Source organism: Rhineura floridana, chromosome 5, assembly GCF_030035675.1.
Source record: "Rhineura floridana isolate rRhiFlo1 chromosome 5, rRhiFlo1.hap2, whole genome shotgun sequence".
NCBI lineage: Eukaryota > Metazoa > Chordata > Lepidosauria > Squamata > Rhineuridae > Rhineura > Rhineura floridana.
Genome location: NC_084484.1, coordinates 61,084,426 through 61,111,576, shown reverse-complemented (window position 1 = coordinate 61,111,576; position 27,151 = coordinate 61,084,426). Strand labels below are relative to the sequence as shown.

At 38.4% G+C, this 27,151-nt stretch overlaps 1 protein-coding gene across 6 annotated transcripts in view; it reads left to right on the top strand.

Moving 5' to 3' along the window:
* Window positions 1-26,118, top strand: part of UBE3A (ubiquitin protein ligase E3A) — a 54,576-nt gene extending 28,458 nt beyond the window's left edge. For 5 of the 6 annotated variants that reach the window (XM_061626934.1, XM_061626933.1, XM_061626937.1 and 2 more), the window contains 10 exons: window positions 1,556-1,600; window positions 6,583-6,893; window positions 8,314-9,563; window positions 17,298-17,442; window positions 18,342-18,547; window positions 19,814-19,978; window positions 20,825-20,980; window positions 21,071-21,144; window positions 23,377-23,520; window positions 23,765-26,117. In XM_061626934.1, the coding sequence (XP_061482918.1) occupies window positions 1,556-1,600; window positions 6,583-6,893; window positions 8,314-9,563; window positions 17,298-17,442; window positions 18,342-18,547; window positions 19,814-19,978; window positions 20,825-20,980; window positions 21,071-21,144; window positions 23,377-23,520; window positions 23,765-23,885 (2,617 nt within the window). In that variant the 3' untranslated portion in view covers window positions 23,886-26,117. Of the gene's footprint in view, window positions 1-1,555; window positions 1,601-6,582; window positions 6,894-8,313; window positions 9,564-17,297; window positions 17,443-18,341; window positions 18,548-19,813; window positions 19,979-20,824; window positions 20,981-21,070; window positions 21,145-23,376; window positions 23,521-23,764 lie in introns of all 6 variants that reach the window. The other variant, XM_061626938.1, reaches the window with a different exon arrangement.
* The last annotated feature ends 1,033 nt before the right edge of the window (window positions 26,119-27,151 follow it).

Below are 27,151 nucleotides of genomic sequence, written 5' to 3'. Positions count from 1 at the left end.
GTTTTGACCTATAAAGCCTTACACGGTGTGGGACCACAATACCTTGTGGAACGCCTCTCCCGCTATGAACCTACCCGTTCACTTCGTTCAATATCCAAGGCCCTCCTCCGGGTACCAACTCATCAGGATGCCCGGAGGATTGTTATTAGATCTAGGGCCTTTTCTGTGGTGGCCCCCGAACTGTGGAACAGCCTACCTGTGGAGATACGCCTGGCGCCTTCGGTACTTTCTTTTCGGCGCCAGGTTAAGACCTGGCTATACTCCCAGGCATTTTAATGTTCAATGTGTTTCATTTAATTTTTTTTTTTCGTTTAACTTGTTGCTGATTTTATTGTAATTTTATTGTAATATTGTATTTTAATCTTGTTTTGTTCACCGCCCAGAGAGCTATTCGCTATGGGCGGTTTAAAAATGAAATAAATGAAATAAAATGAAATTAACACAATGGGTTCCAAACCTCACCACTCATCTTTCAAATCGATATTGTATAACGAGCTTAGAATGCAAGCAGATTGAGGCTTATGTGGACTTGGACCAAAATTTCTTTTTATACAGTGCCCTGCAAAAGTAATCAGACCCCTGACCAATGCTCTCATATTACTGGATCACAAATGGTACATTGTAATATTGTTCTGTATGATATTTTATTTTGAAACACTGAAACTCAAAATCGATTACTGTAAGGTGACATTAGTTTTATGTTGGGAAATGTTTGTAAGAAACATAAAAAAAACTGAAACATGTTGCTTGCATAAGTATTCAACCTCTGCGCTGTAACAGAACTGCTGAAGAATTTATCATTTGGAAAAGAAGAAAAAACCCCTTTGGCTCCAAAAAGATAAGCAACAGCTTTTCTCACTTCTGTTGTGGAAACGCTCTGTTCCTAAATGGTTGTGCTGGAGCATTTGTCTCAAATACCAGCACAATGTTGTTGTTTGTAGACACTGAACCTACATAAGCAGCTAATGTTCATTCTCATCTGAAGCCCTGTTGTAGGAATTGCATACAGTAGAGCAGCTGTAAGCAACTTGCCTAATTTCTTTCCCCTCAAACATTTTCCATATTCAGTATCAGTTTGATACAGCTTGATTTTGTAGGAAAGAATATTCTTCAGTTTATCCCACTATTGTTTGTTCTGGCTGGCAGTGCCTTTCTTTGTCTCAGGCATTTTCAAGGCCTACTAGCATAAATTAGCTGCATAAAATCATGAAAAGACTGGCGAAAGAATGAAACCCACCTTTTGATATCTTCTGAGATTTAATCTTTGTACTAGAGTTCTTACTAGAAGCCATTTTCCCGGTAAGGTTTATGTGACTAATAAAAGCAAATTTTGCAGTGGTTAGCTGTGTCTGATATGATGTACAGCTTGTACCTGTTCTTCTTGGTTGTAAGCAGCCTTCGCCTGAAAGTAACTTTCATTTGAAAACAATTGGACTGAATTCTAAGAATGTTATTGGGGTATTCATGGCGCATTAATATCGCATAGTACACTAGTCGTATTTCTTTCCTTTTAGCTACATACAGAATGCTCAGGTTTTCATTTAAACCTTTTCAGATCACCAGGAGAACCTCACTCTGAAAACATTGAAGCTAGCCGAATGTAAGTATAACTAGCATCTCAAAAGAATGCATGTGGTATATTGTGTGTGAAAGCTAGTTGCAACATCAAGGATGCATTATTGCAATTCTTTAACACTTACCATGAAGTTGTACTTAGAGAAATTGTTCAGTTACCGCTTCTTCAGCATGATAGTTTGCCTGCCTTGGGTAAATTGAGAACCCTAATCTATAAAATTTGGGATTTTATAGGGTGTTTTCCTTCCAACAGATGTTAGCATAATACAGTATCTCAAACTACCTCTGAGTAATGTAATTATGACTTATCAAATCCTTACAATAAAGTAAGCAATTTATGTGTAAAAGGAAATGTGTGCTGCCATAGGACTGAATCTAGACCAAGTTAGTAATACTTAGGTCCCACTGAAATCAGTGGGATTTAAGTTAGCCATGACTTGACTTTTTCCATAGATTTCAATGGAATCTAAGTACTACTAAGTCTGGATCCATTCCATATGTCTTTGTGCTGTTTTTGTTATTATAGCTCCCCGGGAAAATAAGGCAAGCTGCTTCTAAAGCTGAATTGTAGCTTGCTGCCTTGACAGGGGAAACTGCACTAGTGAAAAATATCGCTTCCCCTTCTATGTGCACATTGTTTACAAGCATATAAATAACTGCTCCAGATCACAGCCAGAGTGTTCTACAACTTCAATATGTATAACTAAAAGTGAGCTATGGCCAGTTGTTTAGCAAAACAGAAAATATTAGCTCATGCCATGGGTAGAAGACATTTTGGTCTGGCTGCCAAACTGTTGGCAATTTCTGGTTCTTGTTTTAATCTTTCTGGTTTTTTGATAACTAGTTTATACTGCTGTATGTTGTTTGTATTGATTTACATATTTTTTTGTTTTGTCATGTACCACCTTGGGAACCTTCGGATTGAATGACAATATAAGTTTGATAAGTAGAAGTAGGATTCATAATAACTGTAAATAATTTGCTTCATTGTGCTTGTGCTTTCCATATTATAGTAACTGGAAAGAATCTAATTTTTGAAGGTACAGCTGCAGTTTAGTAACTAACATCTTATTTATTAGAACTGAATCATTTCTTAACTCAGATTCTTTTATTTGCCAGGGTAACTGCTAATATGGAATTCAAGTGTTTGTAAATGGGCAAAATCCATTCCACTAATCCAGAGAGTACTTAAAAGAAGAAAACAATTAAAGCTCTTCCTGCTTTAACAGATTTGATAAGATGGGAACAACTGACAACAAATATTGTTGATGTGTAACTTGGTTGACTGGATTGAGCTGAACATGAGTAAAAAAATGGGGCATTTTTAAATAAGTTTTCACTGAGAACCTTACTTTCATTTTTTAAAAATTTTGACGTTGAGAGCTAAAAGGAGTACAGAAGCTTAATGTGAACTGTTAGGGCTGGTTCACACATAATGCTAAACTATGGGTAGCTTTATGTAAGGAGCTCAAGTGAGGCTTCTGGCTTGCAGGTCCCCTCTCTACTCTCTGTCCTCACAGCTGGGAGATGGACTTCATTAGTGTTTACTTTCAGTTTCCTTGAATTCCGGTTTGTTGCAGAAATTGAGGATTATAACTCCAATTAGCCAAGCCAGTTCTGCAATCCATGGATTGAAGTAGGCTTGTTCTCAAACTGACTAGAGTTTGTTTAAACCACAATCCCTGGTTCTTGTGTAACAACAAGCTACGGTTAGGGGAAACTGAAAGAATGCACTAGTGAAGTCATTCTCCTAATTGCATGGAAGGATGAGCAGGGAGGAGGAAGTGCATGAGTCCAAGGCTTTGGTTTGGGTTCATTTCAGCTCATTCACATAGTGCTAAACCATAGTTTAGTATTAATATGTGACTAAACTCATGATTGTATCATTTAACTTTGTCTAACACTGGTTGATTCATTAGATTGCAATGGTTCCTAATTTATGTATTTGAAGAATGATATTTTTGCAACTTGTCAAACCTAAAAATGCTTATCTTAGTAAACGTGAGATTACCAGATCCATAATATCTCTTGTTTCATTGCGAGTGCATGTCGTCCCCTAAAATTTAACAACTAACTTGTTTTTCTTCACTCTCTTTAAAAAAAAAAAAAGGACAAAATCACAAAATAAGTATTTATCACATGCTTCCAAAAGCTTGGGCAACAATTATTATTTTGTTTGGTGCCTAAAATGTTGCAACTTGGAGCCTATGGAGTGATATTTCAAAGTGAGGGCCACAGTGGGACAGGCCCTGTCCCCAGTTAGCCACCTACTTTGAAGATGGGAGCACTTGGAGCAAGGCCTCATCAGAAGAGCTCCGTGTATGGGCAGGTTCAAATGAGATCAGGTAGCCCTTCAGATAATTAGCTCCAGGCCATTTAGGGTTTTAAAGATCATAAATAGCACTTTGATAACTGATTGGAAACAAACCGCCGTAATATCATTGTGCATTAATGATAGACAGTTGCCGTGAAAATTGCAGTTGCAGTAGACATGTGGGAATAGAAATGATCTTAAGAACATCAATACATAATCGCACATAATATAGCAGCATTCACTTGAAGCAAGGGGGCTTAGGTTAGTGTTTTTTAAAAGAGAAGATTCAATCCCTCTAGGAAAAAAAATATTTTGGAACTTAGGAGAATTTTGTGAGAGTGGTTATATGATTCTAACACTTAAAGGTTGATATATATGCATATTTAAGCAGCATATTCTTACAACATGGCTAATACCAAATAATGCTCCTTGGAATGTCCCTCAAATGTAAAGTCTTGCTATCAGAACTATATTTTAAAAATCTGCATGGGATAGTTCCTGAAGCTTTTATTTGGACACAGCTTGTCGTTTGGTATCTGTTTATATTCTTAGCAGAGTGAACACTGGCATTTTATTTGAGACATAATTTTTTATTAAATAACATTCAGGCCTGTCCCTTGTAAGAGATTTACAACTCCTATAAGTTTGACAGGTGGTGAACTGGAATGATCCAAATAATCATGTTGACCATTTTTATTTGAAAAATTACTTTCATTATACTCAGACTGTCACTGTTGAGAGTTTCTGCACTGTGTACTGCTTCGGCTAATTGAAGCTCATCATTGAGTCCTTTAATAGTAAATTTGTTAATTAAAAAAAAAAAACACCAACCAAAAACTGCAGTTTTTACTCTATTTGTATCCCTCCAAGGAACTCAGAACATCATTTTAGTTTCTCAGCCATTTCATAGGGTAACAACAAGATGTGATATGGGAGGCCAGTCTCTTTTCTGTGTGGGTCTGCCCCAATTTTGTATTAGGGGGCAACTTTAAGAGCAAAAGTGGCATGCAGATAAGAGGTGCTAAACCCTATCCTGTCCACAGCTGATTTCTCCCACCCTCTGCTGCATGATTCCCCTTAGTCAAACTCCAGTATTGGAAGTGATAGCAGAAGAACACATGTAAGGGAGGCAAGACATAATGGGAGGGTTTAGTATCTCTCACCAAACAAGCCTGTGCCTCTCCTTTTCCTCTTAAAATCAGATGTCTCCCTCTATGAACCTGTCCGGATTTTAAGATCATCCGGTGAGGCCCTCCTTACTATTCCATCTTTCTCGCAAGTTCTTCTTGCTGAGACACAGAATAGGGCCTTTTCGATGGCTGCCCCTAGATTGTGGAATTCCCTCCCTAGTGAGGTTCGGTTGGCTTCCTCGCTATCATCCTTTCGCGCCCAGGTGAAGACTGTTTTATTTAGGCGGGCTTTTAACTGAAAATGTTATAGTTTTAATCTATATTGATTTAATCTATTTTTAATTGTTTTTAACATGTATATTGGTTGTTTTGGTTGTTTATTGTTTTAATTGTGAGCCGCCCTGAGTTCCTCGGAAGAAGGGCGGGGTATAAGTATTTTAAATAAATAAATAAATAAATATTCCCCAGCTGATGCTTTATACATGCTTGGGGCAGAATGGCTTTTGAAGACATGTGTCTGCCGTCATGTCTGCTTTCTCCTTGTTAGGCTGAGTGAGAGTGGTTCGGTTCAGACATCATGCCATACCACAACAAACCAGAATCTCAAACCATGATTTAAAATATTGAAAGCCATGGTTTAGTTAGATGTGTTGTCTGAATTGACAGATCATGTTATTTAAATGTACTAGTCCAAGTCAAACTATTATCCATCAGGTTAACAAGTCAGGATTTGAATACAGCTCTGTCACTTCTTCCTTTGCAGAAGCTATGATTAAATCTGAAAGTCTCTAATTAACCATGGTTCCCTGTTTCATCCAAACCAGGAAACTATAGTTGCTACCAGCTTCAGTGGAAGCCAGGATCTTAAACCTTGATTTGTATTTAGTTTAATCAGTTGACATCCTTTTTAAAACTTGTAACCAGAAAACATGTTAATATAACTGTATTGTATTAGAACAGTGTGACAGCATGAAATTATAATGCAAACTCGTGTACTTACATATCAGGAATGGGGAAATCTGTGGCCTAGATGCTCCAGCCAGCATGACTAATGGTGAGAGATAAAGGGTGTCCTAGTCCAACATCATCTGAAGGGACCAGGTTCTAATCATACACTTGTCGTGATAAAATTCTGCATTTATTGTGGATTTCAATATAATGAAGAACAGTCCTGATAAGAGCTTAGCATACCTAATAACTAAATGACTTCCTTGAATAACACTGTCCTGGTTAAGTGCTTTACTTAAATCTTTCCTACTGAAAGAAATGAGACTGAAATGCTTAACCTGGGGAGGGTCTTGTCCAAAGGATGAAATATGCTTGGATAAAACAAGCAGACCAGTTTATACATCCACAAGCTAAACTGTGCATCAGAAAATATTTTTTTATTTTAGCAGGTACATCTTGCATTTCAGGATCTTCTGATGTGTAATATCTCTTAAACTGAGAAATATTACATCACAGCCCAAGAGCCTCACTAATCTGCTTTGCTGATCATTTGAATGAGCTTGTATATGAAAGCCATACTAATCCTTGTGCTTACTGTTTGAATGTTTGGTACAGGAAGCGAGCAGCTGCAAAGCATCTAATAGAACGCTACTACCATCAGTTAACTGAGGGCTGTGGAAATGAAGCCTGCACGAATGAATTTTGTGCTTCCTGTCCAACTTTTCTTCGTATGGATAACAATGCAGCAGCCATTAAAGCCCTCGAGCTTTATAAGATTAATGCAAAACTCTGTGATCCTCATCCCTCCAAGAAAGGAACAAGCTCAGCTTATCTAGAAAACAATTCCAAAGGTGCCCATAACAACTCCTGCACTGACAGAAAAATGAACAAGAAGGAAATGCAAGGCCCAAGAGATGACTTTAAAGGTAAGGTGTTACAGGATTTCCAGTGTTAGCATTGATTACAGCCTGTATTTATCTTCCAGCAGAGCAACTCCTTTAGTGATTAAGTTTGCCATCTTGCATACCAGTCTTGACGAAGAAGTTTAGAAATCGGATATTAGAAATCATGGCCACATTTGAAGTATAACAAAAACCATATGTTGCTGCCCTTTAATAGTGGCCCTTGTACTGTGTCATTTGGCAGGTAGGGTAGGAAAAAATATCAAAGCCGTATCTAACATTCAAAATTTTAACAGGAATTTTGGCAGAAAATTGCAAATGGCGAGGTCCATGACTTTATCTTCTTGCATAATGGTGTTTAAATGGTTTTTTCTCCTGTGACAGTGGTAATACTGTTATTGCCACAGTTATAGGTTATCGGGCAAATCCATATAATTACAACATGCGTGCTCAGCCATAGAAAGTATTTTAAAAAAAGTTTACGGATGACTAGGCATAGCCCTGCCAATAGATAAGAGTGCACATTATTTTCCAACAGAAGAATAAGGGTCAGTCTAGATATTATTTTAAACATATGATTTTTAAAAATGTACCTAAAAATGGCTGTTTATTTATTTATTGCACTTGTATACCGCCCCATAGCTGAAGCTCTCTGGGCGGTTTACAGCAATCAAAAACATTAAAACAAATATACAATTTAAAACACAATTTAAAAATTTAAAACAATATAAAAACAATTATATGTCTATGTCTCTCTGCTTATAAAAACCAATCATACGAGCTCCCAACCCAGATCAGGACCAGAGGGGGTAACCCCCCACAGTGCCATTTTCTCAATGAAAACCACCCCCTCATTATTTGAAACAAGCCAAACCACAGGTTACTCATGACAGCAGCTCTGTTTCTTAGTATCATCTAACTCAGGTGACAGTGTGCCGTGCTTGACTAGTATCTGGACACTGAAGGTCAGTAAACCAAGACTGACTCCCCAAAAGATGGAGGCACTGAGAGTTCGCAGTTCTCATGTCTCAGGATTCAGCAAACAAAATGCACTGTCCCTGAAGAAGCAGGTGTATAGCTCAGCACTGTTCCTAGATCCAGCTTTATTGCTCAAGGCTCAAGTGGTGTTGGTGGCTCTGGGTGCCCTTGGGCAACTGTAGTTGGTCCACCAGCTACCGCTGCTGCAAGTCAAGGATTTATTATTAATTTATTTATTTATTAAATTTCTGTCCCACACTTCCTCCCAAAAGGAGCCCAGGGTCTTTTTAAGATTAGTGCTGTTAGCTTATTGTTTTATGTATGTTAAATTATAATGAATTCTTGTTTTAAACAAATCATTTACACCGTCCTGAGATCAAGAAACCATAAATAATGCTGCCTTCTTAATAGATACATTTTAACCTAAAATCAAAAACAGTTTCCTGTTTTGTTTTTAAATTTTTAGATGTGACATTCTTAACGGAAGAAAAAGTATATGAAATTCTTGAACTGTGTGGAGAAAAAGAGGACTATTCACCTTTAATTCGTGTCATCGGGAGAGTATTTTCGAGTGCTGAAGCATTGGTACAGAGTTTTCGAAAAGCCAAGCAGCATACTAAAGAAGAACTGAAATCTCTTCAAGGAAAGGATGAAGATAAGGATGAAGATGAAAAGGAAAAGGCTGCATGTTCTTCTGCCATGGATGAAGACTTAGTTGCACCATCATCATCATCTAGAGTAGGCGATGCTGCACAGGGGGATAACAATCTCCAAAAATTAGGCCCAGAAGAAGTGTCTGTAGACATTGATGCAGTCAGACGGGTCTACAATAGATTACTTTCTAACGAAAAAATAGAAACTGCCTTTTTAAATGCACTTGTGTACTTGTCACCCAATGTGGAATGTGACTTGACTTACCATAATGTGTACTCTAGAGATCCTAACTATCTCAACTTGTTTATTATTGTTATGGAAAATGGTAATCTTCATAGTCCTGAGTACCTGGAAATGGCACTGCCATTGTTTTGTAAAGCAATGAGTAAGCTACCCCTTGCAGCTCAAGCAAAGCTGGTCAGATTGTGGTCAAAGTACAGTGCAGACCAGATTCGACGAATGATGGAAACTTTTCAGCAGCTTATAACCTACAAAGTCATAAGCAATGAATTCAACAGTCGTAACTTAGTGAATGATGATGATGCCATTGTTGCTGCTTCAAAGTGCTTAAAAATGGTTAACTATGCAAATGTAGTGGGAGGGGATGTGGACACAGATCACAATGAAGAAGAGGATGAAGAGCCTATCCCAGAATCCAGTGAGCTAACTCTTCAGGAACTGCTGGGTGAGGAAAGAAGAAATAAAAAAGGACCCCGGGTAGACCCACTGGAAACAGAACTTGGTGTAAAAACAATAGATTGCCGAAAACCACTTATCCCCTTTGAAGAGTTTATCAATGAACCACTGAATGATGTTCTAGAAATGGACAAAGATTACACTTTCTTCAAGGTAGAAACAGAAAACAAATTCTCCTTTATGACGTGTCCTTTTATATTGAATGCTGTTACAAAGAATTTGGGATTGTATTATGACAACAGAATCCGTATGTACAGTGAACGGCGCATTACTGTACTCTACAGTTTAGTTCAAGGACAACAGCTAAACCCATATTTGCGACTCAAAGTGAGGCGTGATCACATCATAGATGACGCACTCGTTCGGGTAAGTGACATAAAGGTGTGAAAGGTGCTTGACTGCCCATTATTGAAAATGAAATAGCTAGAAACCAGTTTGTTATTACACTTGGGTTATTATCACTTGGGTTTCCTGGGAGGTTATTCAAAGATGATATTCATCTGATAGAATTATTGTAGGCACTAGCTGAGGTTACTACAACTTTGGGACTGTTGGTGTACAGGCCAATCCTGCATGTATTAAACACTCTGCACTGTATGGTTTCTGTAATTACTCTTAAAAAAAAAAACATTCAGACCTATGTAAAATGTGTGTATGGCTTTTCTTTTGCTAAAATCAAAGCAGGTCAGTAAGAATTTTCACCTCTGCACACATGTTCTTAGAATTTTGTGATCTAGCACACTATGGCTTTTGTCCACATATGACCTTTCAAAAAGGCACTTGAGCTTCTTGGCAGTTTGTTGATGGAAGTAGTACATTGTATGCCATGGCAGATGGAGGAGAAAAAACTTGCCGTGGCTTTATTTCATGTGGATATTTGATGGGATATATATGTTGCCAGTGCTTGTCTAACTAGCAACAACACAGGCCGCCCATAATCTTAGAACATTCATGGACTATCGCCACATAAAATAGTTTACAGTATGAAGCAGCAGTGGGGAACTCTTGGCCTCATTGCGCCCAGTCGGCCTCCCTTTGAGGCCATTTTGACCAAGCCACATCCAGCTGCCCTACACCTGACATAGGTAAAAACACAGCTCCTGGCCAACAGTGGAGTTTGCAGGCACCATCAGTCAGCTGGTCTGCAGAACCCTTTGCAAACACGAACTCATTGGCTCTTGCAAAAGCACAGGACTTTGCAAGCACTGAATCATTAACACCTACAAAGTACTATGCCTTTGCCCATATGGTTTGATTTCAAACCACACAGCCAAAGTAAGCACTTTGCCCTGCTTACCTTTCAACATGGCCCAAGGCATCTAGCCCACCAACTGGAAACAGTTCCCCACCCCAGTATAAATAGTAAGAAAACAAAACTCAGAACATTCCTTCATTATGAGTAAGGCCTATGTAAAATTTCTTAATAATGCTTTTTTTCTTTTTCTTTCATGAACTGATGGTAATTGTTCCTTCACAAAGACATTGCCTCCTACTTCCACCACATCAGTACCCGTGTGGAGGAGAGAGTGTCTGCCCCACTCAACTTCTCATTGCACTATTTTCTGTGGTTCATCTTGACTATTTGAACCCAGCCTGCCCTTCAAGAAGCCATCCCCAGAACCATTAAAAAGCTCCCAGTCATTTCTAATATAACAAGTCTTCAAACAGCTGTCTGTATGATACCACGAGCTGTTAGTAAGAGAATTTGTACTTATTTGAACATATATTTTGAGCCCGACATCTGGGGAATGAATGCTACATACAGTATTGAACTTTGGTTCTCTTTAATTCAGTGTGAGGTAGAGAAAACGTGGTTCATTATTTTTACCTATAAAACAGGTTCTTCTGTCTAGGATAGGAAAGATGAGCAGTGCCAGATAGGGGGAGGAACTATGAAGTTCTTCTGTTGAGGCCTGTCACTTAGGTCAGAGAGTCTTGAACTGAAATTCCAGTGGTGATGTTAGTGTCTAATGTGTAAGAATGATGTGCAGTTATATTAGCATTTTCTTCTAATTTTATTCATTTTACTTTATTTTAAACTACATTAAACTTAGGTTTAGACCATGTTTTATTTTATTTATTTATTTCAGAATTTATAATCTACTCTATATTCAGAGAATACTCAAGTGGTGTACAGAAATAGACTGTAAAAACATAATACGGATCATAAAATAGCAATAAAAGTCATCAAGAATTAAAAACTAGGCTAATTTGGAAAGGCCTGGGAGAAAAGAAAATGTTTTCAACAAACTTTGAAAACATTATCATTTTATGCAGAGGTAGCAACTGTTTACTTACTTAGACTTGTTTAACTTGATCAAGTCAAATAGTTTAAAGATTTGGATGGTGTGGAGACTCCGGTGTTGTCAGTAAAATACTGAGTGATGCCAAGGAAGCCAGCTCATTTACCTCAGATGATAACTTCCCACACTTGTGAGGGTAGAACATGAATCTGTAGTTCTGCACTAGCCTGAAAGTGTGAGATTTTAAATTTATTGTATGTACCATTGTTGTTAGGAATAAAGAGGTTCTTTCTTTTAGAAAAAATATATAACTTGTCCCTCAGATCTGCCTCCATACCTGAGGACTGGAAAGTGGCCATAGTAATGCCAATCTTTAAAAAGGAATCCAGGGGGGTCCCAGAAATTACAGGCCTGGTTAGTTTAGTGTATTTCCTGGCAAAACTGGTAGAAAGTATTACTAAAGACAAATTAACTAAGCATATAGAAGAGCAAGTCCTGCTGAAGCAGAGTCAGCATGGCTTTTGCAAGGGAAAGTCCTGTCTTGCTGACCTATTAGAATTCTTTGAGAGTGTCAGCAAATATAGAGATGATTCAGTGGACATAGCGTACTTAGACTTTCAAAAAGTCTTCGACAGGGTACCTCACCAGACTACTAAGTAAGCTTAGCAGTAATGGAATAAGAGGAGAGATTCTCTTGTGGATCAGGAATTGGTTGAATATCAGGAAACAGTAGAAATAAGTCGACAGTTCTTCCAATGGAGGGCTGTAGAAAATGGAGTCCCCCAAGGATCATTATTGAGACCTGTGCATTTTAACTTGTTCATAAACAATCTAGAGTTAGGGGTGAGCAATGAGGTGGCAAGTTTGCTGATGATACTAAATTGTTCAAATAAATAAATAGTTCAAATAAAAAGGGATTGCCAAGAGCTCCAAAAGGACCTCTCCAAACTGAGTGAATAGGCAGTAAAATGGCCAATGAAATTCAATGAAAACAGTTTCATATATATGCTCATGGGTTCTGAAGTGGCGGTGACTGACCAGGAATAAGATCTTGGGATTGTAGTGGATAGCTCGATGAAGATGTCAACCCAGTGTGTGGCAGCTGTGAAAAAGACAAATTCCATACTAGGGATCATGAAGAAAGGTATTGAAAATAAAACTGCTGATATCATAATGCCTTTGTATAAATCTATGGTGCAGCCACATTTGGAATACTGTGTACAGTTCTGGTCGCCTCACCTCAAAAAGGGTATTGTAGAGTTGGAAAAGGTTCAGAAAAGGGCAATCAGAATGAATAATAAATAAATCAGAATAAATAAATAAAAGGGCAATCAGAATGATCAAGGGGATGGAGTGACTCCTCCATAAGGAAAGGTTGCAGCATTTGGGCCTTTTTAGTTTAAAGAAAAGGTGAGTCAGAGGCAGCATGATAGAAGTGTATAAAATTATGCATGGCATGGAAAAAGTAGATAAGTTTTTCTCCCTCTGTCATAACACTAGAACTTGTGGACATTCAATGAAGCTGAATGTTGAAAGATTCAGGACAGGTAGAACAAAGTACTTCTTCATGCAGTTCCTTCAAGAGGCAATGATGGCCGCTAACTTGAATGGCTGTGAAAGAAGATTAGACTAATTCATGGAAGTACTGGCCATGATGGCTGTGCTCTGCCACCCTAGTCAAAGGCAGCATGCTTCTGAAAACCAATTGCTGGTAGCCACAGGAGGGGAGAGTGTTCTTGCACTCGGGTCCTGCTTGCGGGCTTCCCCCAGGCACCTGGTTGGCCACTGTGAGAACAGGATGCTGGACTAGATGGGCCACTGGCCTGATCCAGCAGGCTCTTCTTATGTCTTTATGCTCCTATGAGCAAGCTAGTTCAGTCCCCCTTTGGTAATTGAATTCCAGAAGTAATGATAGGAGATGCTGGATTAGGAAAGCAAACCCTTTTCAACTCTTCGCTAATCTCCAGCGGCTACATTCATTCATTCATTTAAAATATTTCTATCCTGCCCTTCTACCCTATAATAGGGCACAGGGCGGCTTACAAAAATAAAATTAAACATGAACATAATAAAATTGTAAACGGTAAAATCACAAAAACATTAAAATAAATTTAAAATACATAAAATACAATTAAAATACTACACACACACACACACACATTTATATATACATATATAGGGATTGGTACTAAAGGGACTACAAAGGTAAAATTTAACGCAGAAGGCATAAAATCAGTGTCAGGCTACATGTCACCACTCCATACGCTCGCATGCACACATCTCTCACACTCACTCATACTCTCTCTCGCACGCGCACACACACACACATGCACACAAAGAATTTCATATTGCTAGTCACAGAATTTGGAATTATAGTAAACTAGTAATTAAGTAATTGTACAGTAGCTGAAGGGATAGCCTGCACTGTGATTCAGGGCTTCTGTTCCACAACAGTGGAAGTGCGCATGCCCTGACCCAGCCTGTGTTACAACTAACATTCAACTCGTGCAAATCTACATTTCAGTTAATAAGTTTCCAAACTCTTAGGACAGGATTTTCACTAGAACCTGTTTACATTAAGTGTGCAAATAAAATGGAACATTGCGTTCTACAAAACCCAGTTTAAGGCTGCTATATTTAATGTGTGTGTTTATCTAGTTTTACTCAGCTCTGTTCTAAGCTAGTTGTCTAATTTTCTGTTTTTCATCTGCTCAGCAGTGAAGTTGGATTTCTGCTAATAGAAATCCTACTCTTGTTCTGAAAGTAAACTTTTCCTGTTTGGATATTGGCTGCCTCTTGTTAGCCTTTCCTTTTTATGCGTAACACTTGCATTGTGACTGAGTGCAACAGTTAAATTGCTAAGTGTATTGTATACCTTACTACATTAAATATACATCCTGAAACGATTAACTTTTCTAATTACGATGCAGCTGCCTTATTCCTCTGAGTTCTGACAAAGTGCCCTTATAAACATTAATTCTTACACAATCATGGTCAGGCTCAGCTGATCAGAGTCAATCTAATTTCTGTGTGCAAATTTGATTTCATATATATTTAAGGATTAATTTATTTAATCCTTATAATCCTTGTACCTTCTACCTTGTAATTTTATTGAGAAGAGATCTTCATGTAAACTATAGATTCAATAGGTTTGTAAAATAGGTGTTCATTAAAGCAGTCTTTGCCAACCTGGTGCCCTTAAGATGGAGGGGAAGGCTGACAAAGCAAGTAGATAAGGGGTGAAGGAACTGGACCCACCTTCCACAAGACACTTTTGACAGGTGGGTGGGGCTGCCCATTTGTCAATCACCTGACATCATATTATGTCAAGTAACTCAACTTCTAAGTGTACTCTCAATTCTTCCTGTGCAATCATGGCTTGCTTTCAAGCTGGGCCTGCAGAGGAAGAAGCTTTGAATTCAAGCTTAGGCTGCAAAGATTCCTGCCAAAAGTGGGGTTTGCATTCAGCAGGGATCTGCTGCACTCTGGAGCTCCCGAGCGGAACCAGTCTCAGCCAGATTTGCATTTGGCACCAAATGTAAAAGGCTCCAGATGTAAGCTCCACTTGCAAAGGAACAATTGGAGATACTTTCCAAGGCTGTCCATTGTTTCTGGGTAGCTGGGGCTTTACCTGCCCTGTACCTGATGTCATGTGAGGCAGATGAGTGTGGCTTGGAGAAACTGTCTTGCAGGCCAAATTAGGACCCCTGGCAGGCCTAATTTTGCCCATGACCTGGTGGTTACACATCCCTGATGTATTGTATTAGCCCAGTTCACATGTCCATGGTACTGTAGTTAATAATTTAGTGTGAACGTGCACATCTGTACTATTTGTCTTCTACCTGCTAGTGCACAGAGGAAACAAATCATGATTCCTGGCTTAAGTTATGAACAAACCAAGGAACATGATCTACTTCACTCCCAACAAGCCATAATTAATAAGCCAAAAACAAATTTTGGCTACACATCATGGTTAGGGAGTGAAACCACAATCCCTGGTTTGAACATAACGTTAAGGCAGTGATTCTGTTTGCAACATTTTGTCTAACTGCTTTTCATATAGCTTCACTCCATAAACTCTTCTTGCATGTCTCACTTCAGAAAAATGACTACTTCTTGTAAAGCAAGGTACTCTATTACCTTTTTATATTTAATTGCTCCTATCATATTCTTTGTGTTTGATTTAATGACTTTGTTCCAAATGGCAGAATTAAATAAGATACCTTCCTGTAGTACAAAAGTAAAACTTTGAGTTTTAATATTGCTTACACATTTTAGGCGTCAAGTTTCCGTCACAGCAGAACCAAGAAAGTTAGCATTACACATATTTACAAGTGATACATTACCCCAGTAATGGCATTAATTGTGACCCTTGTGGATCAGGAAATAAATCTCACCAGTTCTTTCCCCTTCGTAAGACATCAGAAAACCCAGTGATGAGAATTTGGACTGGATAATGTGTTGTGCAATGCAGAGAGAACTTTTTCTTGATAATCCTAGTGGTGTTGATAACATCTAGTGGTGTTTCTTGTATCTGAGGATGGGGAGGATATAATCAAACTTCTCCCAGGCTAGATTAGCTGGTGACTTTTTGTCATCTGTAGCAAAGCTACATGATGGTTTACTTGCTTTGAACCTCTTGTCACTTTGTGAATAATGTAGAAGTGTTAATGAAGTCAGTTTGGTTTCAGTAGGCCATTTTTTATGGCTGTGTGAGTAGATATTTTGAACATTCTACTTAAAGGCTAAATATCTGTATCAAAATAGTGATGTATAAGGGAATTTCAAGAAACTGGGCTGAATGAAAACAAGGATATCAGTTTTATTAAATGACTCAACTCTACAAAATCTCTTATCAGTTGATCCAAACCAAGGTTAACTTAATACCTATACAGCCCCAAAAGTCCCTGTAGAAGGACTGGGGGCAGGTACGGGGGGGCTAATGGCATTGGAGGGGATGGGGAGCATTACTTCCATGAAATTCCATATGTTAGGATCTAAGTCACAGTGTAGATCTTGGCTTCTGATGATCTGTGGACACTTACTGTGCCTATCCTCAAGTTTCCTTTTAAGACTCATGCAAAATATTAACTTCTAAGATCCTATGGGTTATTTTTGTGTTAGAAAACTGTTGTATGACCTGACTGGGGGAGTTGGAGAGTGCAGATGAGAGGCCTGCAAGATTAGGGCAAGGCTTTGAGGCAATGGGAGTCATCCTCCACTCTTGCTACGGGAAAGTTAGTAGTAGCTGGAGGTGGCTGTGATCCTCTCAAACTCTGAGCCAAAAGTGCAAATTCTGAAGCAGCAGCTAAAGGAAAACTGCTTGGTTCCTATCCTTGGGGACAGTTCCTAGAGCCCTTTGTGAACCCTATTTCCTTCTTATATATATATATATTTCCCATCTCGGTCTAACAGAGCCTTCACCTACATTCTTCTGGCAAGTGGACAGTGCTAACCTGCCTTCTCGCCCCATCCAAGTTCAGCCCAGCCAGCTTCATCTCCTTCTTTCTTTCTTTTTCTTTGAGATGAGCTCAAAGTGGGCCACATCGTCTACCCCCTCACTGTGAACCTCATTATGTTCCCTGCTGTTCTCTATAAGATAATATAAATATTTCTATGGCAAACTTCCTGTGACCATTACCCTGAATCATTTGTAACAAGCTACTTGATTTTCTGAGTCTCAGTATTCTCAGCATGCCCATTAAAATATATTTCTAAGGTAATAAAGTAGCTTTCGTTTTTGCTTGTGTGTTGTATTGAAGCAGGGAAGGAAGGGGAGACTCTTTAGTTAGTATATCCAGAGCATAACAATCTATGAAACAGATAACTAAAGGAACATCTTTTTCTTATTCAATAGTTAGAAATGATTGCCATGGAAAATCCAGCTGATTTGAAAAAGCAGTTGTATGTGGAATTTGAAGGCGAACAAGGGGTTGATGAAGGAGGAGTTTCCAAAGAGTTTTTCCAGCTAGTCGTAGAGGAAATCTTCAACCCAGATATTGGTACGTAATTAAGTTTGCATTTGTTTAGTATGCAGATGGTTTGTGTCTCTTCTTGTTTCCTCTAACTACTCTTTTCCTTGAGCGTTCTGTAAAGTGTTCTGGAGCCCTGTGAAAACGCACCTTCCTAGTTTTGTTCTCCAGCCTACGACACAATCTTGTGACAATTCAGCAGAATCACATGATAGCTCTTCTAAGACCATACACCATTGTCACATGCAAGTGTGGATTGATTTCTCAATGCCCACCTACATATAGGAAGTGCCTTGTAGATTTATCTTCTACCTAAAATACTAACTTCCCTTGTGTGAGTAGTATGAAATGAAATATTCCAGCATCCAGTTTCTACTCTTCCAGTTTGCTTTCTGAAGTAGTAGAAAAATTCTAAGTGTGTTATGCTATGGGACTTTTCTGAACACGTAAAGTGACTCTGTAGATGACATGTAAGATTCTTTTTTGTTGGTTGAATTCATGAGTCTTGGTAATTCATGATACCGCTATTTATTTGAAGCCCTATTTATTTAAAATGGATTTGGAGGGCAAATGATAGCTATACTATACATGTAGGCTTCTAAATGAAATACAGATGAGCCATTAAATGTGCTAAACCTACTGTCCATGTAGGTGGTCTGCGGTGTGTCTGTAAAAATACAATTAAATATACAGCATCTGGCACAGAACATTAATATTGCTACAATGTATAGGAAAATCATTAAGTAGTCTGTCAAGACCCTCAGCAATTTTTAAGTGGTCCGGGGGGGGGAGTTTGGGAACCACTGTTTTTCGTATGAATTAAACTGTGACTAAACAGGTGGATTTCTAAACTGAAGCTTTCATAATTCTTTTTAAAAATGTCTTCCTATTCAGTTCATCAGTAATAATTTTAAAATCATTTTTTATAGGAATGTTCACTTATGATGAGTCTACAAAATTGTTTTGGTTTAATCCATCCTCTTTTGAAACTGAAGGACAGTTTACACTGATTGGAATTGTACTGGGTCTGGCCATTTACAATAACTGTATTTTGGATGTCCATTTTCCAATGGTTGTCTACAGGAAACTAATGGGCAAAAAAGGAACTTTTCGTGACCTGGCAGACTCTCACCCTGTAAGTGCAATATAGTTTAGAAATCTAAACTTGCATTTTCGTTGTTGTTGACGACAGTTTGGCATTTTCTGAGTATTCAAAGTGAATCACATACTATACCCCTGTAATCTTCACAACAGCCATGTAAAGAGGATCAGTAGCATTGTCTCAAAATTGAATAGTGGGGGCTGAGACTGAGAGTGTGGTTTGCCTAATAGTTCGTGACTGAGGGCAAGATTTGAACTGAACTGACAACTTCGTATGCTCTTTATCACTAAATGGGTGTGCACCAGTCCTATGAAAGTTAGCTTAATGTGCATTTTAGAAATATTAGTATTTAGAAACATTCTAGTCATCTAGCAAATATACCAAACAGACTGTCAAGCACAGAAGGAAAAGGCCCTGTGCTGTACATTAACCTATCAAGAGACCTGCACCTTCAGTCACCACATGTACTCTGTCAGTGTACTGAAGAAGAGGGGTGGGGTGTAGAAGGGAGGCAGACGTGGCACTTAACCTATTTGTCTGAACCAAACAATTGAGTTTTTAAAAGCATAGATTCAGAGCTAACTTTTTGAAACTAACAATCCAGTTGCAAAAGCAAATAATGCCAACGATGGTCTCAGTGATACTTTATTCAAAAACAGAAGCTGATACCTATTCAAACATTTCCTTTAAATGCAACTGAAAATCTTTTGTGAATAATGGATAGTAAAAATAGGAAAACTTATTCCCTAACATATTTACAAAGAGGTGTTTTTCCTGCTCCTTATCAGACTGTGCTTTTAGCAGTTGTTAAGCTTTTGTTACCACAAAAAATAACACATGCAATCACGTGTAACAGTTTCCCAACGCGTGTATATTTTTTTAAATGAAAGGCAGCTGCAGGAGGCTGTGACTTTGATCAGAGGAATGGGCAAGGGGTGCCAGTGGGCTTTTTTCAGTCAAAATTGACTTCCACTTCCTGTTTTTCCACCTATGGGGGGGGGGAGAATCTCTTCCCCGCATGTGGAAAAGCAGCTTATGAAGGATGATTTTAATTTAAAAAGCAGCTTTTGAAGAAAGGATTAAAGCACTCTTTACTGTTGCTCTGATCAAAATCACAGCATCCTGTAGCTGTTTTTCATTTAAATCAGGGGACTGTTCCATAGGGTGGGTGGGTATGTATAAGTATATAAGTTAAAACATATAGTTTGTCCCTTAGTGTTCATGCATACTGTGTAATTATCAGGTGTAATTATTGTGTAATTATTTAAAGCTGTATGAAATATGTCCCTTTCATTTCAGGTTCTCTATCAGAGCTTGAGAGACTTGTTGCAGTATGAGGGAAGTGTGGAAGATGATATGATGATAACCTTCCAGATATCTCATACAGATCTCTTTGGTAATCCAATGATGCACGATTTAAAGGAAAATGGAGATAAAATTCCAATTACAAATGAAAACAGAAAGGTAATTTGATAAGGCATGCCACCAGTTGTGGAATGATTGCTTGAGCAATGTTCTAGGAGAACAAGTAGTGAGGCTATTGATTCTGCATCCTGTATGCATTATATAATTTAAACATATTTGCATGATCTCTGCTGAGCCTGTCAAGAAGCTGGATTTTCTTATAATTTATTAAATTGGTATCCCTATAAATGGTGCTCAAGGTGGTTAACAGCAATAAAATGCAAAGCAAAATAAATTTAAAACAAAGAAACAATTAAAATATCAATAAAACTGATAAAAACATAACCAGTTAAACTAATTTCAGCATACTTACAAGCTGTTATGGCAACTGTTAAGACCAAAGGCCTATATGAACAGAAATGTCTCTGCCCGCCAACAAAAGGTAATCATAGACAGGCCTCCTTTGGCAAAGAAGCCCGAGCATGGGAGCAACCGCTGAGAAGGTGATTTTGAGAGAAATTGATTTTGTAAAGTGATTTCAGGAGAAATTCTTTTGATTTATTTGGTTTTGAAATATTTTCAAATCTGTAGAAGTGGATGATGATTCAAAACATCTGTTGCCTATTTAGTCAACCATTTGATTTTGTGGATGGAGTGAAAAAAATAGGATTTCTTTTGGAGAAGGTTAAAATTATTACCAGCCTGAATGATTAAATACAAGTTAACTAATCTTGTATAAAGTCTGATTGCTTTGAGCCCACTGTTTGTTTACCTGGGAAAAATCTGTTTTTTTATTTGGGGCAGTAGCTTTTCCCATTGTATTTCTGTAGCCACTTGTTAACTGAGAGAGAGATTCACACTTGACCACTAAAGCTGCTTTGCATTATTTGCCTTTTTATTGAACAGGAATTTGTCAATCTGTATTCTGACTACATTCTCAACAAATCAGTGGAGAAGCAGTTCAAGGCCTTTCGAAGAGGATTCCACATGGTAACCAACGAGTCTCCCCTAAAATATTTATTTAGACCGGAGGAGATTGAATTGCTTATTTGCGGAAGTAGGGTAAGGCAGCTTAAATGTGCAAAAGACAATAAATTGCTCTTTCCTGAGTTCTAAAATGTGGGGTGATGATACAATGTCTTGTATTTACAGAATCTAGACTTTCAAGCCCTAGAAGAAACTACAGAGTATGATGGCGGCTATACCAGAGACTCTCTTATTATTAGGTACGGGGTTTAAGTTTTTCTGTGGGTGGATGTACAAAACTGTGTTCCTCTAACAAGTGGTGTAACCAAATTATGATGCAAATGCACAATTTATGATGCACAGTTTAAAAAAACGAGAGCTGTCAGACTTCCAGTTTCAAAATAAACTGCCATTTTCATGTCCACCCTGTGGTTAAACCAGAAAATCTGATGTCTTGAATATATTATGAAATAGCATGTCCAAGGATGACTACAAGAGCAGCAGTGGATGCTCTCCCAAATATTCCGGCTGCCGAAGCTTTCAGTCACGCCATTAAGGTCCTGTGTTGCACGGATTAAATCCTTGCTGCCCTGATAATGGTCTTTGCACCGTCTTTGCTTCCTCAAATGAGTATTTCTAGAGTTTTCCCGGTCGTGTAGTAGTGTCTTCTGCTCCTTAATCAGCATAGCTGTTTGGGAAAGTTTTGTACATCAACATAGAGAACCCTCGGGACTTGCCAGAAATAGCAGGGGACCAGCCAGCTTTCCCATTCTCAAATCTTGAGTATTAAATGCTAGTGTATGCATGCTAGTGCTCTCAACTGATGGGGACAGTTCTGAGAAAAAAGGGTAGTACTAGGTAGCTTACACTGTATGGAAGATAAGAAGGTGGACTGCCATGCACTCTCTTCTCCAATGAAATCCCTGAAAGAGACCAGCACTCATCAAATGCTATTAGCTTAGGAGGGAGCAAGCAGTTCCTTTGCAAGTAAGGGTAGGCAGAGTGGTAGCTGTTACTGCTGCTAACCTTCCCATTCTGAGAAGCTGGATATGGGTACATTTATCACAGTAATATCTGTGTGCTCCATCTTCAGCATAAAGTTCTTTCTGCAGGTGGGTCACCACTATAGGCATTGCATTTGATGTGGGGATTTCAGACTTGCCAGTCACACGCATGTCTGCAATCCTATTCCTTTTAAATTTCAGACATGACACTCATACTTTGAGTCAGAGTGGATAGACAATATTTTTTTAAAAGACTTTAATTTAAATCAAGTTTTATTTTATTTGAATTTCAGTTATAATTTTCTCTCAAAAGACCCTGGTTTAAAATGAAAGATACTTGGTGCAAACATATAATATACATCTTGTACTCCTGTTTTATGCACAACTCCCTGAGCTCTGTATTCAAGTAAGACTCCATCAACACTGTTGTGACCACTAACCGCCATCCTTTGCTTCTGGAAGGTACAGGACATTTGTTGCAGTCCAATCATTTGTATATTTGTTCAGAAGTGATTTTCAATTTGTTCATTGTGACTTGCTTCCAAATAAAGGTCCTATAAGATTGAAATCTTGAACTTCTAGTAAGTGATCTTGCTTAGTATCCTTGCATGTGATGGGCATAATTCTACAGTGCAAAAGGCTGGGGATGTTGTGGGCTGCCTGGCCAAAGGTTGCGAATTTTGTCTTAAAATCATGTAAAGGTGCTATCTAGCTTCATTTCAATGAATGACATCCAATATCAAGTGAGTGATTTCCGCTTGCACAATGGGGCTTCCCCTTTCTCTCCCCTGCCTTTGGCTTCCCTCTCCCTAAAATATGCTCTAGAGGATTGGGGACCATACAGAACGCATTTGGGGGGATGCAAGGTGGAGTAGAGGAAGAGGTAGTTCTGTAGTCTAAGCAAAAATCTGCTGTGCAATCAGGTGGGCATCACTGGATATCACCCAATATATTTTTCATAGCAGAGCAGTCAATTAGAATGCATTCTTGTTCTGGAAATAGATGGATTTCAAAATGGAAAACTTGATTTAAATCAGCGGTTTTAAATTTTTCTTTTTAGTCTTGTATGTTAAATTCAGTTATTAAATTGCCTTGATTTAAATCAATTCACCCTGCTTGGAGATTATGGTCTCTCACATTCTGTAGTTGATGATTTGCTCATGGCTCTGTGTTTGCAGCTACCCACACTGCTGGATAGAATTCTGTAGGTGTTAGGAACTGAGCACACATTTCCTCAACCTGCGAGGAATACACATCTGGAATCGCTATATGTCCCTAGCTAGTTTGAGGTATCTGCGTGTCCCTTTATTTGAATGTCCTAGCATTTGTGCATTTGAAGACACAGAAAACAACATGTTGATACAGTACACATGTATTTGCTTCTTCTGAGGCTAAGAACAAGAAGCACAATTTCATCCAGTTATGTGTATGCAGTATAAGATGATGTGCTCTGCACAGGATATTTATGTTTAATTTTTGCTTCAACAGGGAATTTTGGGAAATAGTCCATTCATTTACAGATGAGCAAAAAAGACTATTCCTCCAGTTTACAACAGGCACTGACAGAGCACCAGTAGGAGGACTTGGAAAACTAAAGATGATTATAGCCAAAAATGGCCCTGACACAGAAAGGTAAACTTGTTTTTTGTAAAAATCTTTTTAAAACGTCAGTAATGATTGTAAGCATGGTTAGACAAATATGTTTTAAGCCTCTTTTCAAATGAGCCCCCACACCCCCAGGCAAAGTAATGTTGCTGCTTTGATAAAACTCAGTTTTTGCTCAGAGCACCAGAACGTATGATATTTTTCAAGGTTTCTGCATGTTGGTCTGATCTGCTGTGATCTAATTATTTTCTCCTCTTTTCCTTCTCCGTAGGTTACCTACGTCTCACACATGCTTTAATGTCCTTTTGCTTCCGGAGTACTCCAGCAAAGAAAAACTTAAAGAGAGATTGTTGAAGGCCATCACATATGCCAAAGGATTTGGCATGCTGTAACGAAAATGAATAAAATAACAAAAGGGAGAACGAGATTGGTGGTAATGGTGTCCCTGTCCAAAAATCAATCAATCAATCAAAAACCCCACAAAAGGCCATAAGAGATAGTGAGCTACAGTAGTCACCTGTGTTTGTGCCTCCCTTCTTCACTTGGGGACATTGGGCTGGAACAGCAGATTTCAGCTGCTTCTATGAACAAATTATTTTCTTTTAGCGTGAAAGTGTTACATATTCTTTCACTTGTATGTACAGAGAGGTTTTCCTGAATATTTATTTTAAAGGGTTAAATCACTTTTGCTTGTGTTTATTACTGCTTGAAGTTGAGCCTTTTTGAGTATTTACAAGAAAACAAAACTGTACTCTCCCAAGGAAAATATTGCCATCATTTGTAGATTGTGTAACCTTTAAGTATGTACTACATTTTTGTCCCAGTTATCAAATCAAAATCAGGAACTGTACTTTTCGAACAGTTTTGCTTTTGAAACTTGAAGTCTTGGAAAACAAAATGGTGTGATGCAATGACTGCTGTTCTAGCCCCCAAAGAAATGTGTGGAAAATCTTTAGATTCAATAAAGATGGAAGGGAGAACTTGGAATGTTAAACTGCAGCCTTGAGAACTTTACTTTAGTCACAGCACAACAATTAAAAAAAAAATCTCATTTCACTATATATGTTGTCTTTCACAAGTCTTGTCTTGTAGCATACTGTGTTTTTAATTAGCAAGGTTTCTAGCTGTATGAAGGCATAAACATAGTTCGGTTGAGCTTTGTCTTTTTTTTGTTTTTTTAAAGATGTTTACTGGGAAAAGTGCATTTTCAGCCAAACAGCGTTAGAGTAGGATGAAATGTGTTTTTGGAGAAATCAGAACATGGGGTCTTTAATCAAAAGCATGTGAAGTGCACTTAAAATGAAATTTTAATTGCCTATTATGTTGATATTTTAAATAGACAATCCAGTCTTCCCTGCAAGTTATTTTAATGAATTGTTCCGTTTTTCAAGGCATAACGATCAGTGGTGCAGCAAAGGGATTCCTTCCCCCTGCCCTCCCCACCAAAAATCTAGCAATAGGGGAAAAATAAAACATCTTAAGGGCAAGTGTGCATTGTAATACTCCCAGTTATTCATTATATGTCTCAAAAATAAACGCTAGGATCACTTCTGTCTTTTGCATAACATCCCAGAGGTTTGGAATGTAAACCTGCACCCCACATCAGAGAGATAGATCTCTTACCTTTCTACAGATTGTCCCTGCACGCTGGTGATTGCTGCTGTAACAATAAAGGGACTGTCCATTTTTAACCAAGACAATGTAATTGGCATACCTCTTCTTACTGTAAATGACAACTGATGTGCAGATCTGAGCTTGTGCCTTGGTGATTGCTATGCCTGACTACTATACAGCACATCATCTTGATCTGTGCAGAACTGGTATTAGTTTGAGAGAGAAAATATATCTTTCAGGATTATTTTATTATTTTTAGTAATAGAAACAGGCAATTTTTATGTAACAATAATGCTAAATAAAATAGTGATGTTTTCCACCATGGTCCAGTGACAAAGAAGAAAAATGATTTTCTTAGTTTCATAAGTTAACCCTGGATATTGTTTGGAATTTCTTGATGAGGAATTTTGCATTAAATTGCACTGTATATTTGACTCTCTTCGGTATAAAGCTGTCCTTAACAATTAATTCATCTGAAACTGACAGCCTTTGCCATTCAAGAGTGCCTTAAAATTAGTGCAGCTTTTACTCCTCTTATTGATGGAAGCAGGGAAAAAAGCTAAGTATATATTTCTGTGATTATTTATGTCTCAAAATTATAAGCAGTTTTAAAATAGGAACCTGAAGAGATGGAAATGGCTGAAACAGATCCCTAGTAAAGATATCTGTTAACAGTCAAATATACTTTTGTGAATGCTCCTAAGCAAGCACTATATAAAATATGTATTCTTCTTAACCTGCATAGGATGACATATCTTACTCAGAAATGAGTTCCACTGTTTTCAGTGTGGCTTACTACTTGATGTGTGTTGAGGGTTGTAGCTGAAGTCACTTTTTCCATTTGTTTTTAAGTCCTTATATGAGGCCTTCTTCTAGTACCATAAGAAGAGGAGCACTATGTTGGGGGTAGTGCACTGCAACATTTTATTGTAGGTCTTATTTGCACAGTAAGCATTTCTGGAACATGAGCACCTATTCAGTTACGTGCACTTCCTGCTTCCCACTTTAAGGAATACAATACTGTATATTAGTAGTACATTGATGAAAGATGTGGTGAGCTAATTTTTAAAATCTAGAATTGTATACAGTAAATGGTTATTTACCACACTATATAAATATTTATTTATTTATTTCTCATTAAATTTCTGTTCTGCCTTTCCTCCAAAGGAGTCCAGAGCAACAAAGAAAGGCAAGCACTTTAAAACAATCAAATATTCTTACAGCTAAATAATTTCCTGGTAACCTTGAACATTATGTTTCAGCTATCAAATGCCTGGGTCAATAGGAATGTTTTTAAATTCTGTCTTAAGTGCTCGTAGTGAAGTAGACCCTATCATAAGTCAGGGTGAATCAGCACCATCACCAACGTCTACTCTGCCAGTTGTAAAGCCTGAGATGGTTTAGGGGAGAAAGCTATCTTTTTAGGTACTTGGATCCCAAACCATTTAGGGCTTTGTGCACTACTACTATTACCTTGAATTGGAACTTTTAGCTCATTGGTAGCCAGTGCAGTTGCTTTCAAAACTAGCAACAGATGGTCCCATTGGGCTGCTTTGCCCTGCTCACCAAACTGGCAGCTGCATTTTGCAGCAGCTGGAGCTTCTGGGCCGTCTTCAAAGGCGACCTGATGTAAAGTGTGTTGCAGTAGTCCAGTCAGGGGTCACTAAAGCATGGTCTTACGAGCCCAGACTATCCCAGTCCAGAAACAGCTGTAGCTGGCAAACCAGCCTAGGCTGCCCATAAGCACCCTTAGCCGCAGACCATTTGGGACTCTTGACAGACTGATGCCCAGAAGTACTCCACTACAAACCTGTTTCTTCAGAGAGTGCAATCCCTCTCAGAGCAAGTTGTCCACCTAATATCCAGCTACAAAAACCACCTACCCCACAGCATTTGGGTCTTGCCAGATTCAATTTATTGGCCCCTAACCAGCCCATCACTGCTTCCTGGCACTGGTGGAATACCTTCCCAGCCTCTCCTAATTCGGATGGAGTGGACCAACAGAGCTGCATTCTGTACTAGCATAATAGAGAATGACAACATT